The 18,599-nt window shown below is 33.9% G+C and overlaps 3 protein-coding genes across 3 annotated transcripts in view; 2 read left to right on the forward strand and 1 right to left on the reverse strand.

Annotated features, from left to right (window-relative positions):
• The window catches only part of LOC129787983 (protein Peter pan), a 1,185,971-nt gene that overhangs the window by 682,964 nt on the left and 484,408 nt on the right, over nt 1-18,599 (forward strand). The window lies entirely within an intron of this gene.
• The window catches only part of LOC129787980 (L-dopachrome tautomerase yellow-f2-like), a 1,067,766-nt gene that overhangs the window by 682,964 nt on the left and 366,203 nt on the right, over nt 1-18,599 (reverse strand). The gene's annotated exons all lie outside the window — the stretch shown is intronic.
• The window catches only part of LOC129787934 (uncharacterized), a 33,931-nt gene that overhangs the window by 3,163 nt on the left and 12,169 nt on the right, over nt 1-18,599 (forward strand). The window contains exons 3-4 of the mRNA XM_055823790.1: nt 13,604-14,299; nt 15,291-17,569. Of these exons, the coding sequence (XP_055679765.1) occupies nt 13,628-14,299; nt 15,291-17,569 (2,951 nt within the window). The 5' untranslated portion in view covers nt 13,604-13,627. The remainder of the gene's footprint in view (nt 1-13,603; nt 14,300-15,290; nt 17,570-18,599) is intronic.

Here is an 18,599-nt window from a genome sequence, read left to right on the forward strand (position 1 = left end):
TGAGTTAGCATATTAATGGGCTGACTGAAGCGGAAGAGGAGATTCTCTATAAGAAATTTCCACCCACAACTTGACATTGATTGTGTCACACCACAAAAAATTATCTTAAAAAAATGGGAATCATCTCCAAAAAAAAATAAGAATAAAAAACCTTCAATTACATCACAAAAATATTGTTTATGCGCCATGAATAGAAAATCATAAAAGGGGAAAAGTTTTTTGTTGTTGTTGCTGCTTCTTTTGAAATAAATTTTCTGTCACACACAATTTACCCAAAAGTTTGTTGTACACTTTGCTCCTTATTTGTCACCCCATCTGTCTAAAGAGAAGATAATAATTTTGAGAATGTTTTTAGGGTGAAGGGAAATAATCGTTTGAGGAGGTCTTTGTCACTGACTTATTCAATATTTTTCTCAATGTTTTCTTTAAGAGATTATGGTTGTGTTTATTATTAGAAAAAAAAAACTTTGTGTATTGCTTTTTAATTAATTTATAGCTCATTTATTGGAAGCAAGGAAATTATTTACAAAAGGGTTTATTTATTATTCTTTAAAAGAGCAAAATTGCAATTTAAACTCATTTTCTTCTCTTGTCTGTTATGAAATCTTAATAAATATTTAAATGGAAAATTATTCGTGATTTTTTAATGTTTACGAGTGGAATAGTAGTCTTTTTCTCAAAGCTTAACTTATTGTTTTTTATGAGACAAAATTATGTATAATTTTAAGTCTGTGAGAATTTTTATTATGTCACAGAAACCTCATTGATATTCTACTGAAAGAAAGACGGTAATAAAAGTTTCTAAAGTCATTTTTTATTTTATAATTTTACTTTCTATACTTTTTCTACCTTTTCTTGTAATAAAAACTTTCTTAAAAACAATAAAAGATGACAAGAAAAGGAAGAAAAAGGTAAAATTATGAGAAAAAGAAAATATAGATTTAGGCGTGACTTGAACCAGGATCATTTGCATAAGAATCTAATGCTCTAACGATTGTCCTAATAACCATATCAAAGGGAGAGATGAAGAGAAGATGATGATGATGAGTAAAACCTTTTGACACAGAGAGCAAAAGAGAGATTTTCACAAGAAGGAAGATATTTCAATCATCACCTTTCTCCGTGACAAAACTTTGTGTTAATAATTTTAATTAATAATTTCTCATTAATAATCTCGCAATCAACACCCCTTCTTCGCGAACATCGTCACATCATCTATTCTTAGCACATTCAATGGCAATTTTCTATCCACGCTATATATAATAAGATTATATTGTATTTCATCAAAACTAAAACATTTTATGAATTTTGATATCGTGTGCACATTTGACTCCAATTGCGCTTTAGCTATTTAATTACAATAAAAAACACACCGAAGCGCGAGAGGAAAAAAACGCAAAAATTAATTTACTGCTGAAGCGTGGAAAACGAAATCTCTTACCAAAGTGGTAAAAACTTTAATTTAAAGACAAAAAAAATAATACGTATTATGTTAGCAAAGTGTATGAGCAAAAAATGAAGACAACTATATTCTAAAATTAACTAAAAACTTTCCATTTCAATTTTCTTTACATTTTCCACCTCTGAAAAGGTTTTCTTTTACTGCAGAAATTACGTCGTTCTGTCTCCATCCATATCTTCTTTCATACTTCTTTCTTTCAATGAGACAGCATAATAGTGACAATAATAATTATAAGAACTTAACTTGTGGCAGTTTGTTTGTTTATTCAACACCATTTTATCTTTCAACCACTCTGATTTTTACGATCAAATGAATATAACGCGCCAAGAGAGGGGATCGTTTTTGATGATGCTACGAAAAATATGTTTTGACACAGAGCGGCGGAAATTCAAAAAGTCTTTCATCTTAATAATATTTTCTCCCTTTTTTTGCCATTGAAATGTTGAAAAAGAATCAAAAATTGATAGGTAATAAGAATTGACCTGAGAAGAATTGAGAATGTAATGAGAACTAGAAGAACTTCTGACAAGTTAGAACAAATAAATAAGCCGGAATACCATCTTTTCGGCATTGTGGTTTAGAAGTTTTAATTTTTTAATCCTAACAAATCTTACAAGTTTGGTAATGGGAAAATCTTATAACTCATGAATATAAGTAAAGAAAAGATTTTTATTACAATAGATTAGAAGTCTGAATTTCAAACCTATAAAAAAATGATTTCTGCTAAAAAAAAATTCAATATAACTCAATTCTGAATTTAAGTCTTGAAAATTTCAGCGCTTTCAAGCCTTTATTTAATTCTTTCAATTTGAATAAAAAACAAAAAATTCTAAGGTTTAAAAGTAATTTAAAAAGAGCTTTAAAGTTTGAAATTTTAAAATAAATCAGAGCAGAAATAGAATTTATATTTAATTTTTAATTTCTATTTTAGAAAAGGTTAGAATTGATTAAAAAAAAAAAGATAGTTCAACTCTCTGAATTTAAAAATTTATTCTTGCACTAGAAAGTTTTTTTTAGACATTATAGTTTATTTAGGGATGGTCAAATAATTTTGGAGAATCTAAAGAAACAAAATGGCTAAAATTTTAAAACTTGAGATTAAAATATTTTTAAAAATTGAAAATACTAAATTCTAATCAATTAGCCTTTTAATGGGAGTACGAGAACATTTTAGCTGTGTTTCTTTCAGACACAGCTTTTGTGTACCGAGCAAAATCAAAAGTCGTCAGATCGGGCTCAAACTTGGTATGAGCACGAATTAGGGTCCCCACATTCCAAAAAACGTATGCGCCAAAAAAATTTTTTTCCGGCCGGCCGTCCGTCCGTCCGGCCGTCCGTAGTACAACGTTAAATTTCAAGAGAACGGTAATAGATAGAGACTTGCGGTAAACGGCAAAGTTTAAATATCGACTGGAAGACATCCGATTATGATGTCAAATTTTACCCCCCACCCCTCCGTCCGCCATTTTGAATAACCTCAAAATTTTGTTTTGCCTATATCTCAGCCCCTATAATAGCTAAAAATCTGAAATTTTGTTATGTTGTAGGGGACATCAATACCTTTCCAACGATACCTCATTTTCGAAAATCGGTCAAGCCGTTTAGTCAATATGGCCGCCACAATTTTTCATCGAAAATCGACCATAACTCGAAAACGGCTTGACCGATTTTGATCAACCCGGGGTCAAATGAAAGATCTCAACAAACCCTACAACTCTCTAGAACATCGGAAGTTTCAAAAATGACCGCTAGGGGGCCAAAAATCAAAAACAAAATTTTCGATGAGTTTTCGATGAATATCTCGAAAACGGCGACATAAATTTTTTTCATTTTTTGATATGTTATAGCTGACTATATTATCTATCACCATGCCAAAAATGAAGAAAATCTATGGATCCGTTCTCGAGATATAGCCTTACAAAGTTGGCATGTCATATCTCGGGTTCTACAAGTCCGATCTTGATCAACTCAAGCGCAAATGAAAGGTTTCGTGAAACTCTACAAATGTCTAGAACATTGCAACTTCGAAAAATGACCGCAAGAGGCGCTAAAATCGAAAACAAAGTTTTCGAAAATTTCGAACTCGAATTTTTCGAAAATGGCGACATAAATTTTTTTCATTTTTCGATATGTTATAGCTGACTTCAAGACCTTTTAAACAAAAAAAAAATTATGAAAATCTATGGATCCGTTCTCGAGATATGGCCTTCTAAAGATTTCTTGGGGGATGACTTTTCAACTTTTCCCGACTTTGCGCGTATTTAAACTAATACGCGTTCTAGTTTGCTCTCACAAAATTGGTACACTGAAAGAAACACAGCTCCCGTAAGCTTGGTCAGCTTACCAGTACATTTATTTATTTTATTTTTCAGAATTGGGTGAAAAATTGCTCCTAAAATTCTCCGAGTTTCTAAAAACAATTTGATCCTGCCTTACAAAATGAATTAAAGAAAAATTTTTCACGAAAATATAGACCATTACCATAGGTTCGAATCTGACCTACATAAATTTTTTTTTTAAATATTTTCTTCAACTCTAATAATTTTTCTTTAATAAATTTCCATAGTATTAGGATGAATTTTCTTTTAATTAATTTTCTAGCAAATTCCCTGAGCTTGTTTCTTTTCCCAAAGTATTCTAAATAGAAAATTTTTGTGGGGAAATATTTTTGGTAATCATGAGAAAGGATTAACACACAAAATCTCATTTTCCACTTGAAAATCACGAAGTGATGTTGTCTGCTTCTGGTTAAGAGTGAAAAAAAACTGTCTGTGGTCTGGTTAATAGTTGTTCATTTTTCTTCTTTATGTACTACATACCATATTTTCCCCAAAAATGCAAACACAACCTTAATAAATAAAAGAAATAATAATATACTTTGTGATGGTTTCAAATGTTGAACGAGCATGACTATACAGTAGTAATGTTGTGCAGTGTATGTAGTACCCGACATTTGTGTGTAGTTGAAGTAAAAAATTGGAGTATTCCTTCTTTGAAAATCACGGTGTTGGTTTTCTGCTGACTACCACGAAGTATAGCAACGTTGTGGCTGATGGAGAGAAATAGTGTGTTGGGGAATTTCGTGTAAGTTCAGTCAGTTTATTTTCGAACGCCGGCTCGTCAACATATTGTGTGGAAAAATAAGAGAAAGAAAAAAAATAGTTTTAGTTTCTTATGTGCATTTCTGGGATTAAAAATTCTCTCTCATTTCACCTCCAATTTGTTGTGAAGTGTGTATAAAAGAAGAAAATTTTTAACAAAATATTTGAGAGAGAGATTGTTTTATGCGTTGTCTTTTCTCACTTTCGCACAAAAGTGTTTTGCAAAAATAGTTTAATAAATTTTTTCACACTATTTTTCAATATTATTAGTTTTTTTTCATTGCATTTAAATACAATAGAGTTGCCTCTCGTGTTGAATTTTTTATTTTCGGTGAAGAAGTTGCAGACAAGTGTGGGTGTGTGAAAGAAATTAAAAAGTCAATATAAAGAGAAGAAAAGAAAAATTGCAAACAGTGAATAAAAAACAAGATGGAAAATCATGCATCATTCATAACACTTGAAGATGTCTTTGGGGCATTCAATCGACGCCGCGAGCATCGGGTTAATAGGCACAAAAATCGTCTCCCATCGAGTTTGAGGAATAAATTTAAAAATAAGACATGTAGTGTAAGTTTTTCCACCATCCCATTCATTATTATTAGATTCTCTTCCTCTCTCCTGATCTCTCCATCTCCCAATTCTGTTGTAACTTCTTCTTCGTTTTTTTTTTTTGACAATTTGGGTCAAATTCAAAAATATATGTAAAGAGAAGTTTTGTGTGAGTACACGAGAGCTTTTCATCCCGGTATCTATTTATTAGTTGGTATACCACAATCGTGGCATACCAAGTATTGTAATCGTCGGAAAAACCGACCACCTCAGATCGGGCTCAAACTTGGTATGAGCACGTTTTAGACATTCCACATTACGAAAATGGTGGTGGAAAATTTTTGATCCGGCCGGCCTGCCGGCCTGCCGGCCTGCCGTCCGGTGGTCAACATTTTGCATTATATCTCGAGAACGGTAACAGATAGAGACTTCCGGTTTGAAGTTTTCTATAGGAATGTGGGCGTCAAATTTCATTTTTTCGCATTTTCAAAATCCAAGATGGCCGCCGTCCGCCATTTTGAAATACTGTCAACCACTTCCCTTACAGCTAGAGGTCTGAAGCTTTAGTATGTTGTAGAGCTCAGTGAGACGTTTTCATCAATAATTCATACTTGAAAATCGGTCAAGCCGTTTAGCAAATATTGCGGCCTAAAGCAAAAAGTGTTTTTTCAATATAACTCGAGAACGGCTTGACCGATTTTGATCATCTTGGTATCAAATGAAAGGTATTAAGAAGCCCTACAACTGTTTAGAACATTCCAAGTTCCAAAAATAACCATAAGAGGCGCTAAAAACAAAAACAAAAATTGCCTAATTTTAAGGGGCTATATCTCCGAACATCTGTTATAGATTTCCTTTAAATTTAGATATGTTGTAGCCTGACTCAATATCTGTCACCAGTCCGAAAATGAAGAAATTCTATGTCGCCGTTTAGAAGATATGGCCATTTGAAAAATTCTTGAATTTGAAAAGTTCTAAGAGCCATATCTCTTGAACGGTCTGTCCGATTTTGCTCAATTTGGTATCAAATTAAAGGTTTTGCAAAACTCTTTAACTTTCCGAAACATCAGAAACCTCTAGAACCATTCCTTGTCGACAAAAAGTGCAAAAAACTGTTTTGGTAGAACAAAAATCCACCATTTTGTGTTCTGGAGGTGACCTTGAAATGTATCGCAATATACATCAGATTATAGCTTATTTCAATACCTTTCCAGAACTAGTCAAGAAATTTCTGTATGTGCAATAGAACTTGATATAGTATAACCATTTTTGTCTTTCGAATTGATGAATTTCATTAAAAAAAATCAACTTTGCCTACTAATACTACTTAAAAATTAAATTACGACGCATAGATTGACCCATCCGCGTTGTGGTATACCAACTCTAATAACTGGACGCGTTATGATTGACTTTTCTTTTTGCTTCAGTAGTGTATGAATGAGAGAATGTTGCAGAAAGATTTTTTTTTAACGAACGAAGTTTAGCTGTGAAAATTATACTTTCCAACTCAATTCGTGTAAACCTGCAGCATTTGAACATAAATCAATGTATGTGATGTGTTGTATGCGAAGAAGTTGAGAAGTTGATGAGGAGGCCCAGGGAGAATTTAATGGGTTTGAATTATCTCAAGTATCTCCAAACTAAAAATGAAAATGGTTTTGGTGTGCTTATAGGCAATTTGTTTGCAAGACGACTGTATAGAGAGAAAGAGAAATATCTGACGGTTGTTAGATGGAGAGAATAGGTAGAAATGTATGGTGTATGAGGTAGTCAAGATGTTGTTAAAGAAAAAGTTAATGAATAAACATTTGAGTACAATTAAAAGCAGATTTTACGAAGGAGATTAAAATAGTTTTGTTTCTATTTACGTCGCATTTTTTTAAAAGAACTTATAATAAGTAGATAAGGAAGTAAATGAGATAACGTGGCTCAAATTCTTCTCAGATATGCTTTTCAAGGAAAATTTTTAATGCTGTTTATTTCATTTCATTGATAAATTACACTGGGAACATGTAGAACAGCCTGTATGGATGGAATGATTAATACAACATATTACATCGCATGAAACTGTTTTAATTTATTCAAAGACTTAAGAACTTATTAAGAACAAGTTTTTGCAGAATTTCTTTTATTTTCTAAATTTTCTTCAAGAAAAATCTCATATCTTTGAGTTTTTTTTCTTCTGTGTTGAATATCCGGAAAACATCGCAAATTAGCACTTGAAAAATTCTTTGGAAGAATCACTAAAAAATAAGAAAGAATCACAGCTAAAAAGTCATAAATAGTTAATTCTTATGACCAAAATTTTAGTTTTCATCAGAATTACTTATCTTTAATTTTTAGATTAATCTATTATAAGAATTTTTTTAAAAGAAGATTTGCGATGTTTTCCAGATATTCATCAGAGAAGTAAAACCTAAACATGTTAGATTTTTGTTTAATGAAAAATGATCAAACCAAATAATATTATTGAAATTAAAATCAAATAACATAGAAACATCGAAAAATAATTCATTGAAATTGTTTTTGCTGGAAAACAAATCTGTTTGTCTATGATTGATCACTGTGTGTCAGAGGCTGATTGAAAATTCGAATTTTATTAAATCAGTAATCAAAACATAGAAATCCGATTAAGAACATATAATGAACACATAGAAAAATATCGAAAATGTTTTTATTCCATAACATAGAAATATCTTTCAACAGAAAATATTTTTTTAGATTGATTTTAGTTTATTCTTGTAAAGAAATACTATTGTGTATTTTTATAAAGTATTTGTTTCTATGTTTTTAATTTAAAAAGTTTTCTATGTTATTTAAAGCGTTTATACGATAAATATAAATTCATAAATATTTTTAAATACAACTTTTTTCATTTAAATTCATTTCTAAAAATTTTCATCTTTTCTATGTTTCATCTGACTTATTAAAACTTTTTCTTCCCTTAAATGTTCTGAAGGCTCTACTACAGAGCCCCACTGTTTAATGAAAGAAAAAAACTATCAGTAAATAGTTGTTTTAATTAAAAGTCAGCTAATTATTTTTTTTTAAATAAGCAAATTCCTTTTTAAATATTTTACAAATTAGAAAGGAAAAGTAAAAGAAGTATTAATAGCTGAGTGAGTGCGCGACACCTTAATTGAGACACGTTGTGGAATTGAGTGCAAATGAACCACATCACAGAGGAAATAACCATCATTGGAATTTTTCACTTAACTCAAAAATTTCCTCAATCGTTTCCGAAAATAGATGACAGGAGAGAGAATGTCTCTCAATTGGTTTTAAAAGTAATTTTCATACAATATTAATTTACGTTTGCCGTGTTTGTTTGTATGTGTGTGGCTTTTGAAGCCCCGCATTCACCTTCTTCTTCTTCTCTTAAGGTAACAATTCTTACATTGAAAATTCAATCACAATCCGTTACATTTGGTGTTAATTTAATAAAAATGAGATTTAATACCTATGTTATGTTTCTTTTTGCTGTGCAGAAAATGCAAAAGAAGGTTTTTTTGCAGATCAAGCTTAAATTCAATTAAAAAAAACTGTAAAGTTTTTATTATATTCTCTCCCCTTTTATTTTCTCGCGATGCGCAAAACTCTTTTGAGGCATGTTGTGCGAGAATATTAAAATAGAGAGAGAAAATTGTTGCATTTTTTGTCGTGGTGGATTTTTTTTTTAGTAATTTGATATTGTTTATGAGCTTCAATTATTTCAAGAAAAATTCTCTGATGATTTTTCTTTGAATTCGCTTGAGGGGGATAGTTATCAGTGTAGACTCTTCCAGTTTCTTAACCAGAGAAGAATATTCAGTTTCAATAAATGCAGAGAGTTTATGCAAAAATTTTAATCAAAAGAGAAACTAAGAATGAGAACTGAGAAGGAAAACTTTTGCACATTTCAGTGGGTTTTCCGGTGTAAGATTATCTTTTTTTTTCATAATGAGTATAAAATACTCCAATGACATACAATTTCAATGAGCAAGAGAATAGAGGGAAGATGTGAAGATTGTGTGGACTCCTCGCAATACTCAAGAAAGATGTGCTGTGACCCAAAAAAATGTAGGTGTTTTGCTAGAATTATTTGCAATGGGGAAAAAAAGAAGGCTTCAAACGTATGGCTTCGTGAGTTTGAAATTCAATCTGAAAATGCAGATAATTTGCACTTTAAATTCACGATGAGGCACTAAAAACTTGGCCAAAGGCTCTGTGAATGATGTGAAATTATACATTCTCCGGGAAAGATAGAGATTGAAAGAAATAAAATTGAAGTTCATTTAGTTTCCTTCTAATCGTGAACTTATATAAGAAGATTTGTTTTTGTTTTTTTTTGGAGATAAATTTGTATAAAACTCGAATAAATTACTCCCTCACTGTTACTTTTTTGGCAATGTTTTTGCAACAAATCTTTTACTTTTCCATCGATTTTTAATGGAAAAATTGATTCTTTTTGGCTATTCTTGAATGTTTATTTACCTTCTAACAAATTTTGTTTGTTTCTATGTATTTTCATGTTAGGAAGGAAAGTGAATAGACTCCTCTTTTTTAAATAAAATTGCGGGATTTTATTCAGAGAATAAAGAGGGAAAAATAATTGGAAAATATTTTCTCCACTTGTTCGTCGCAATTCTCTTTTATTTTATTTATTTTTTTTTCATTTAGAAATAAAATTACTCTCAACACCATTCATGTGCATCGATGACAATCAAAATTGTCATTTGCACGCCTCATCGGTTGTTTTATTTTCTTGACTAATTTTTCAATTAGTTGGTATACCACAATCGTGGCATACCAAGTATTGTAATCATCGGAAAAACCGACCATCTCAGATCGGGCTCAAACTTGGTATGAGCACGTTTTAGACATCCCACATTACGAAAATGGTGGTGGAAAAATTTTGATCCGGCCGGCCGGCCTGCCGGCCGGCCTGCCGGCCGGCCTGCCGGCCGGCCGGCCGGCCGGCCTCTGCGCCAAACTTTACCTTATAACTCGAGAACAGTAACAGATAGAGACTTCGGGTTTGAAGTTTTCTATAGAAATGTGGGTGTAAAATTTCATTTTTTCGCATTTTCAAAATTCAAAATGGCCGCCGTCCGCCATTTTGAAATACCGTGAACCACTTCCTTTACAGCTAGAGGTCTGAAATTTTAGTATGTTGTAGTGCTCAGTGAGATGTTTTCATCAACAAATCATACTTGAAAATCGGTCAAGCGGTTTAGCAAATATGGCGGCCTAAAGCAAAAAGAGTTTTTTTAATATAACTCGAGAACGGCTTAACCGATTTTGACCATCTTGGTATCAAATGAAAGGTATTGAGAAGCCCTACAACAGTCTAGAACATTCCAAGTTTAAAAAACATCCGCAAGAGGCGCTAAAATCGAAAACAAAAATTGCCTAACTTTAAGGGGCAATATCTCCGAACATCTGTTATAGATTTCCTTTAAATTTTGATATGTTGTAGCCTGACTCAATATCTTTCATCAGTCCAAAAATGAAGAAAATCTATGTCTCCGTTTAGAAGATATAGCCATTTGAAAAATTCTTGAATTTGAAAAGTTCTAAGAGCCATATCTCTTGAACGGTCTGTCCGATTTTGCTCAATTTGGTATCAAATTAAAGGTTTTGCAAAACTCTTTAACTTTCCGAAACATCAGAAACCTCTAGAACCATTCCTTGTCGACAAAAAGTGCAAAAAACTGTTTTGGTAGAACAAAAATCCACCATTTTGTGTTCTGGAGGTGACCTTGAAATGTATCGCAATATACATCAGATTATAGCTTATTTCAATAGCTTTCCATAACTAGTCAAGAAATTTCTGTAGGTCTAATAGAACTTAAGATATATGCATTTTAATCTGTCAAATTGCTTAATTTTACAAAAAATCGACTTTGCCTACTAATACTACTCACAAATTAAATTACAGCGCATAGACTGACCCATCCGCGTTGTGGTATACCAACTCTAATAACTGGACGCGTTATGATTGACTTTTTCGTGTATTTCATGCAATTTGAGTTTTTTTTTAAATTTAATTTCAATCGCGTCTTTTTTTCCATTCTCTCTTAGTAAATTCCATTAAGAATTTGATTTCAATCAATGTCTTTAGCTCCTGTCCTCGTCATCGATTGAACTGTGCGCGATTTAATGGTTGTTTCATGCCCCCTCCTTGCCGTGGATTCTTCGTTGAAGAAAATGTTGAGAATGTTGCGAAAAGTGCAGAAGGTCGTAAAAAATGATTTTTTCCCGTCAATATCTGTCGCAGAGGCGAAATGATTTTATTTTATACGCTGCATGGATAAAATGCCCATTAAATGGGTGATGGAGTGAAGGAAATATGTGCCTACATATGTACATATACGAGACATCCGGAGTTGATGAAGAATGAAATTGATTCGGACGCCGCGAAAAATAATAACCAAAAGTGGGGGAGATTTCATTGTCGACACACCAAAAGCACGTATTAAATAAAATATAATTTTCTACATCGAAAAGCAAAACGTAGAAAATTTGCAAAAATGAATATTTATTGCAAAATAGACAGGAAGAAAATTATTGTTCTGCATCATTTATTAATTCCTTGAATTTCTTGCATTTTATTCTTTGCAATATAAATATTCTTCTCTGCATGGAGGTGATTTTTATAGGTGAATCATTCAATTTCACACTGTAAATCATTAAGAGATTTTCAAAAGTACTTTTTGTTCCTTAAAAAATTGAAGACTTTATTTATGGGCATTACACAACAACATGAGCCATTTATTTTAAACTCTGTGTGGAGCTTTATTGTCGGAACTGACTGTGAGAAAATTATTGCCCGAATTTAATTTATCGTTCGTGGCATTTTGCTAGTGTTTCCGCAAACATTTTGCGGATGATATTGGTGTTCCCGCATTGAAATCTTCCTTAACATTTTATGCTTAAAAACATTAAGATTGTACTGAAAGGAATGTTTAAGGAACTATAAAAAAAAACTTATTAAGTAATAATTATCAAAAAATGAAAATTCTTTATATTCTTTTAATTCTGAAAACAATGAGAAAGAAGTTTATTCATTCTGAGGCAATAAACTGATATTAATTTTTAAGAAAGGGGGTCAAATAACATTAAAAAACTGGGATTTTTCATAGGAAGATTTCAAGTATAAAAAAAATCTGAAATGAGCTGAAAAGCTCTGGAAAAATAATTTATAAAATTTAATAAACCATTCCTCCGATTGTAAATGTTTGGTTTCTTTTGCGCATAAAGCATATGCTCAAGCGCTTTATTCTATAATCGTTTTTTTTTTAAATTTTGCTTTATCATTAGTGAAGCACTGACGCATATGTTTAATACAGAAAAATGTAATGGGCGTGGTTTATATGCAAATTTTAAATAATATTTTTTTTTGACTGATTTGAGTAAAAATTTAAAAAATCTCTTTGACTTTACTTAAATATTTTATGCTTATCGTTGATATAAGAAAAAAATAAAATGTCTTTTGGAATTCTTTTCCAAAAGAAAAGAAAATTATAAAAATAGAACTAAAAGACATTAAATTGTTCTAATTTTCTTTTTATTGATTTCTGAATTAAAGTTTTTGATTCAATATCTAATTTTTGAGGTATTTTTTTAATAGAAAAAAGACTTGAATATGTATGAAGCATAAAAGCATATGCTTTATGTACAAAAACAATCCAAATTCTGTATATAAAATTGGGTGTGATTTATTCATTTTTCAACGAATTACTCCAGAGTTTTTAATTGAATTATCCAAAACGTCGCTGGAAATTCTTAAATAAATTTTTCTTTCAGACTCTTAACGTTTTCTATTTCGAAATTTTTGAAGATTTCTTACGGTTTTTTCTTTACAAATTTCCTAAAGGGAAAATAAAAAGTTCTAAAGTTTCTAGCTAATATATTTGTCCCAAAACTTTTTTCAATGAGTGTTTAGTTAAAAATTCTGCAGCATATTCAATGAATTTCCCCACAAATCTCCCACCAAGTTGCAGCAGAGAAGTTTTACATTGTGATATGTATTCTTAAATTGCTATATAAGTGTTACTATATAATTTTTTCTCTTTGAGAACTTCTTGTGGTTTTTTTTCTTTTCTTTTTAATATTCACTCAAGGATGACGATTTTTTCTCTCTGTGTGTACAAGAAGCAGCTCAATTCAATGAAATGTCTATTCCTATTGTTTCATCATGCGACAAACTATGCAATTGACGACTTCATTGAAGCGCAGACTTTTTCTTGTCCACCCGCAAAGATGGTGCAAAAAGAAATAAAAATTGTTGGGAGCAAAAGTCTTTTTTTTATATTGTTGCAATTGATTTGGAAGGAAGATGTTTATAAATGTAATTTTCTTTGATTATGTGAATTGAGAGACACATGAATGGATGAAGAAGAGGAGAGAAAGTGCACGCATGGGCTTCGCGTTTTCTTCATTTTCTTTGAGGTGAAAAAGGGAGATTGAAGCTGATTTTTTTCTGTGTGCATTTAATCGGGTTTTACAGAGCAAACATGCAGCAGCATTAAGAATGGATTCATCTTCGGAGGATTTTGATGATTTGTGCATAGATCAGGATCTCGATGATCTCGATAATATCCCCGAAGAGGGGCAAAAGAAGCCACATTTCCTCGATTACGACGCAATCCCACCCCCAGGGTTGGAGGAGGCGCCCGCAGCAACTGCTGCAGCGCAACAGAGTAGCTGCGATGGGGCACGTGGGGGACTCTACCCGGGGGAGAGTGTGAAGATTGATAAGAAGTATGAACGCGATGGGGAGATCAGTGACTATGAATTGGCTGCGTGTGAATCCATGCGATTGCACCGGAAGGGTAAGAGTGATGCCACAGCGGGCAGTGAGAGTGAGATGCAGCAGCAACAGCACACGGGTACGCGGCGGAAGAAGAGCTTGTCGGCGGGCGGTGAGCGCGAGCACCATAGCCTGGGACGGGAGATGAATCACCTCAATCGTGTGACGGAGTTTGAGCATCTCAAGTACGAGCGGAAGCATTCGCTAGACCGTGAGCGTGGTCGGCGGACGAAGGAGAACTTTATGGTGTCGTCATTTCTCGAACATCGAGACACACCGTCGACATCGGGGCATGTGTATCGCGGTACTTGGCCCGCTGATCGCCCGTCAGATGTACGAACGGCCCTCAATACATCCCTCCCAGCTGGGGGTGTCTCGGACTTGGGACCAAAGGTAGGAAAATTGAATTGATTTTCAGTTAAGATAGAAGCAAAGGAACCTTGTAAAATGTCTGTTTTGTGTTGTAGTTCTGGCTAAAAATGTTAAAAAACTTTAAAAATTGTCTAAACACTGTAAAAATTATTTTTTATTTTATTTCCTGACTTTCATTTAATTAATATTTTTTCCTCAAAAGTTTTAGAATATTTTTTTATTAGTTCTCTATGACTTAGAGCTTTACGTAAAATTTTCTTTAATTCCTTTAAAAGCCTAACGTTTCTATTCTAAAAGCCTAAAGTTCTAATTTCTTTATTATCGGAAATTCTATTTTTTTTATTTTCTCACTTTCTAATTACTTTATTTCCTTGCGTTCTAATTTGTCTATTTTTTAAAGTTTTATTTTCCTTATTTTTTTAAATTCTAATTTCTTATTTATTTATTTATTTAATTGGTGAAGGGGAAGTCATTATTGCTGATGTTTCCCCTGTCTAATTTCTTGATTTTTTTAGAGTTTTAATTCCTTCATTTTCTTAAGTTTTAATTACTTTATAATCTAAAGTTTAATTTTCCTGATATTCTTAAGTTCTTATTTGTTTTTTTTTTAAATTAAGTTCTAATTTCTTAGCTTAATTAGGTTCTAAGTTGATTATTTTCTAACTTTCTAAATTCTTTATTTTTTACGTATTGATTTCTTTATTTTCTAAAGTTCTAATATTACCTAACTTTCTAAATAACTCTCTAAATAACTTTCTAAATATCTACATACTTTATTTTCTTATTACTTTATTTTCTGGTGTCTAAGTGCTTTATTTTCTACTTTTTTATTTCTTTTTTTTATTTTATAATTTCTCTTTTTTCTAAAGTTATAATTTCTTTATTTTTTAACGTCTTATTTTTTATTTCTTGAACTCTTAAACAGTTATAGATAAATTCATTAAGAACCTTAAAAGTTTTTAAAGAATCTGAAAAAAAACAAATACAAAATAAATTGTTTTTTTTCTGAAAGGTGGAATGTGTCTATTCCTTACTCTCAATGCTCGGTTCTCACGATGCTGTTGAGATGTCGTCGAAATTCCTGGAATTGTCTCGTTCGCCTGAGACATGCGCCACCCTCCGTCGTTCGGGATGTATCCCACTCCTTGTGCAGATGATCCATTCGGATTCGGATGAGGTGGCACGAAAGAATGCCAGCATGGCGCTCCACAATGTTGTTCTGTGTCATCCGGACGACAAGGCGGGACGGCGTGAGGTGAAAGTGTTGCGTCTCATTGAGCACGTGATGGAGTATTGTAACTTCCTGAAGGCACTGAAACAGCCGCCGCCCAGTGAGGCAGTGGCGGATGACACGGAACGTCATCCGAGTCAGGCAATTTCGAGTCTCATGAAGATCAGCTTCGATGAGGAGCATCGGCATGCAATGTGTCAGCTGGGTGCTTTGCAAACCATTGCCAATCTCGTGCATCTCGATCATGCAGCTCATGGGGCAAAATCAGCGGATCAACGGTGCATTTCACTTCGTCGGTACGCTGGGATGGCGCTGACGAATCTCACATTTGGCGATGGGAACAATAAAGCTCTCCTGTGTTCAAATAAAGATTTTATGCGGGCACTTGTGGCTCAATTGGATTCCAGTGCGGATGATTTGCTTCAGGTTACGGCGAGTGTTCTGAGGAACCTATCATGGCGGGCGGATGCAAATATGATTTCCGTTCTAAATGAAATCGGCACCGTGACTGCCCTTACGCGGGCAGCAATGAGGAATAAGATGGAGAACACCCTGAAGGCCATTCTGTCGGCACTGTGGAACCTCTCGGCGCACTGTAGTGCCAATAAGGCTGAATTTTGTGCCGTTGATGGGGCACTTGCCTTCCTCGTAGACATGCTGACGTTCGAAGCGCCCAGTAAGACGCTGACAATTGTCGAGAATGCCGGTGGGATCCTCAGGAATGTCTCAAGTCACATTGCCGTACGTGAGGATTATCGAAAGATCCTCCGGCAGCGAGATTGCCTCGGAATCCTGTTGCAGCAACTGAAATCTGAGAGTTTAACTGTCGTGAGTAATGCCTGTGGGACATTGTGGAATCTCTCAGCACGCTGCCAGGAGGATCAGAAGTATCTGTGGGACAATCAAGCTGTACCAATGCTTCGGAGTCTCATACACAGCAAGCACAAGATGATATCAAATGGAAGTAATGCAGCCCTTAAGAATCTCCTCAATTTCCGCCCCGGGGTTGTTAATCAAATTGGCATGGACTCAATTACCAAGTCAATGAACCTCAAGGAACTTCCAACACTCAATGTACGGAAGCAGAGAGCGCTGGAGCAGGAATTGGATCAAAATCTCGAGGAAACTTGTGAGAATTTGGATGTAACAACACCGCCGAAAGAGGAGAAAACTGTTCAGGATTTTGCAAATATCGATTTAATTCATCAAAGGGATTTTGTCCAGAGGATACGATCAGACGCAGGGAAAGAGGACGCCGTGGCAACACCTCCAATCATCCCAAAAAGAACTTCCCTTACTGAGGTGGGAAAGAAACCCATTCCGGCTGCAAGAAAACCCGAACCAACCCCGCGAAGGAATGTGGCTCAACCCCAGCCAATTGGCAAAGCCGTTGAAGCATCAGCGGGGGCTTCTTTTGGGGATTACCAAGAGACAGATCTCGATCAGATTACAGACTATTCCCTTCGCTATGCGGAAAATCAATCAGATGCCGAAGAGAAGGCTCCATCCTCCGTGGCTGGGTCGTATGGGAATGAAATTATCCTTATTCTCGATGATTCGGTGAAGTGTTACCAAACTGAGGGGACCCCCTATGCCATTTCCAATGCTGCCTCAATGAGTGATCTCCGGCGGAATCCCAAAGATGATGTGCCAACGAAGAGTGCAACGGTGTTTAGTAGTGGCATCCATACGCCCGAGAAGCCCGTGAATTACTGCGAAGAGGGCACCCCCGGGTGCTTTAGCAGGGAATTCAGTCATCATGGGTCACTGAGTAGCCTCGAAGGGGGCTCCCCACCTGCTTCGGCGTCCCGTGGAGAGCCACAACTGAAGGATGACAGAGGAGGAGGCAAAGTGAAGGAGCCGAATGTGGGGGATGTGGCTGAAAGTGGGGCAAATAGTGCAGGAGCAGCGGGTAGTGGGAATACCCCAAAAGCCGTGACATTTGTCGATAATGCCCAAGAGACGCCGCTCATGTTTTCACGCACGAGCTCCATTGAGTCCCTTTCGAGTGTTGAGCCAAACATTGGGGATGACAGGAGTTCCGTTGTGAGTGAATTTAGGTGAGTTTTTCTTCATAATTCAGTCTTACTTTTATTATGTATGTACTTATGTATTTTGTAGTACAGATAGGATATATAAAAATTGAGTCACCATAAGGTAAAAATTGAGTCTACATTAGTCAAAAAATTGAGTCCACATTAGTCAAAGGCTGAGAGTCTAAATAAGGAAAGAGTTGAGTCGCAAAAAGGGGAATTGAGTCTCAATTAGTCTTTTTCTGAGTCAAATTGATGAAGGTTAAAACTGAAGTTGACGCAAATTTACCTTATTGTGACGTAGAAAATGACTAATTGAGACTTAATTCTCCTTTTTGCGACTCAACTCTTTCCTTATTTAGACTCAGTCTTAAAATATTCGCAGTCTTACTTTTTTTTTAAACGTCGCTTGAAGTTAAAGCTCGTGGCTACTTTAGGTATTTTGTAGTACAGATAAATTAAAAATTGAGTCACCAAAAGGTAAAAAGTTGGATAGAGCCAAATTGATGAAGAGATGAAAAATGAAAATTTTATTTTAAAGAAGTGGAAAATTTCGAGGGATTTGTGTCAAAATTAAGTAATTAATTAGACATTTTTTAACACAAAAAAATTATTATAAGGAATATTTTCGTCGAAATCAGCATTATATCAGATATGTTTTCTTTATAGAAAAAATCAATTTTTTAAGATGTATTTTGGGATAAATTTGTAGGACTAAATTAGCACAAAATACAGACATATTTTGCCTTAAATTAATTAAATTAAATGCTAATTAAATTTTTAATTTTCAATTTTGTTGAATCGTTTTCTTTCGTCGAAATCAGCATTATATAAGGGAGTTATCACACTTGAGCTCTAAGCGCTTGATGCTTAAGATTTTACATGTGACAAAACGAGAAAAAATACCGTTGTTTTCTCTTTCGTACTCACATAGAGGTTATGATGCTCAAGCACTTGGAGCTTAAGTGTGATAGCCCCGTAAGACTGATTTTCATACAAAAAATACAATTTTTTAAGCTCTAATTCGAGCTGAATTTATTCGTTTAAATTAGATTTA

The sequence above is a fragment of the Lutzomyia longipalpis genome, chromosome 1, assembly GCF_024334085.1.
Source record: "Lutzomyia longipalpis isolate SR_M1_2022 chromosome 1, ASM2433408v1".
NCBI classification, from domain to species: Eukaryota; Metazoa; Arthropoda; class Insecta; order Diptera; family Psychodidae; genus Lutzomyia; species Lutzomyia longipalpis.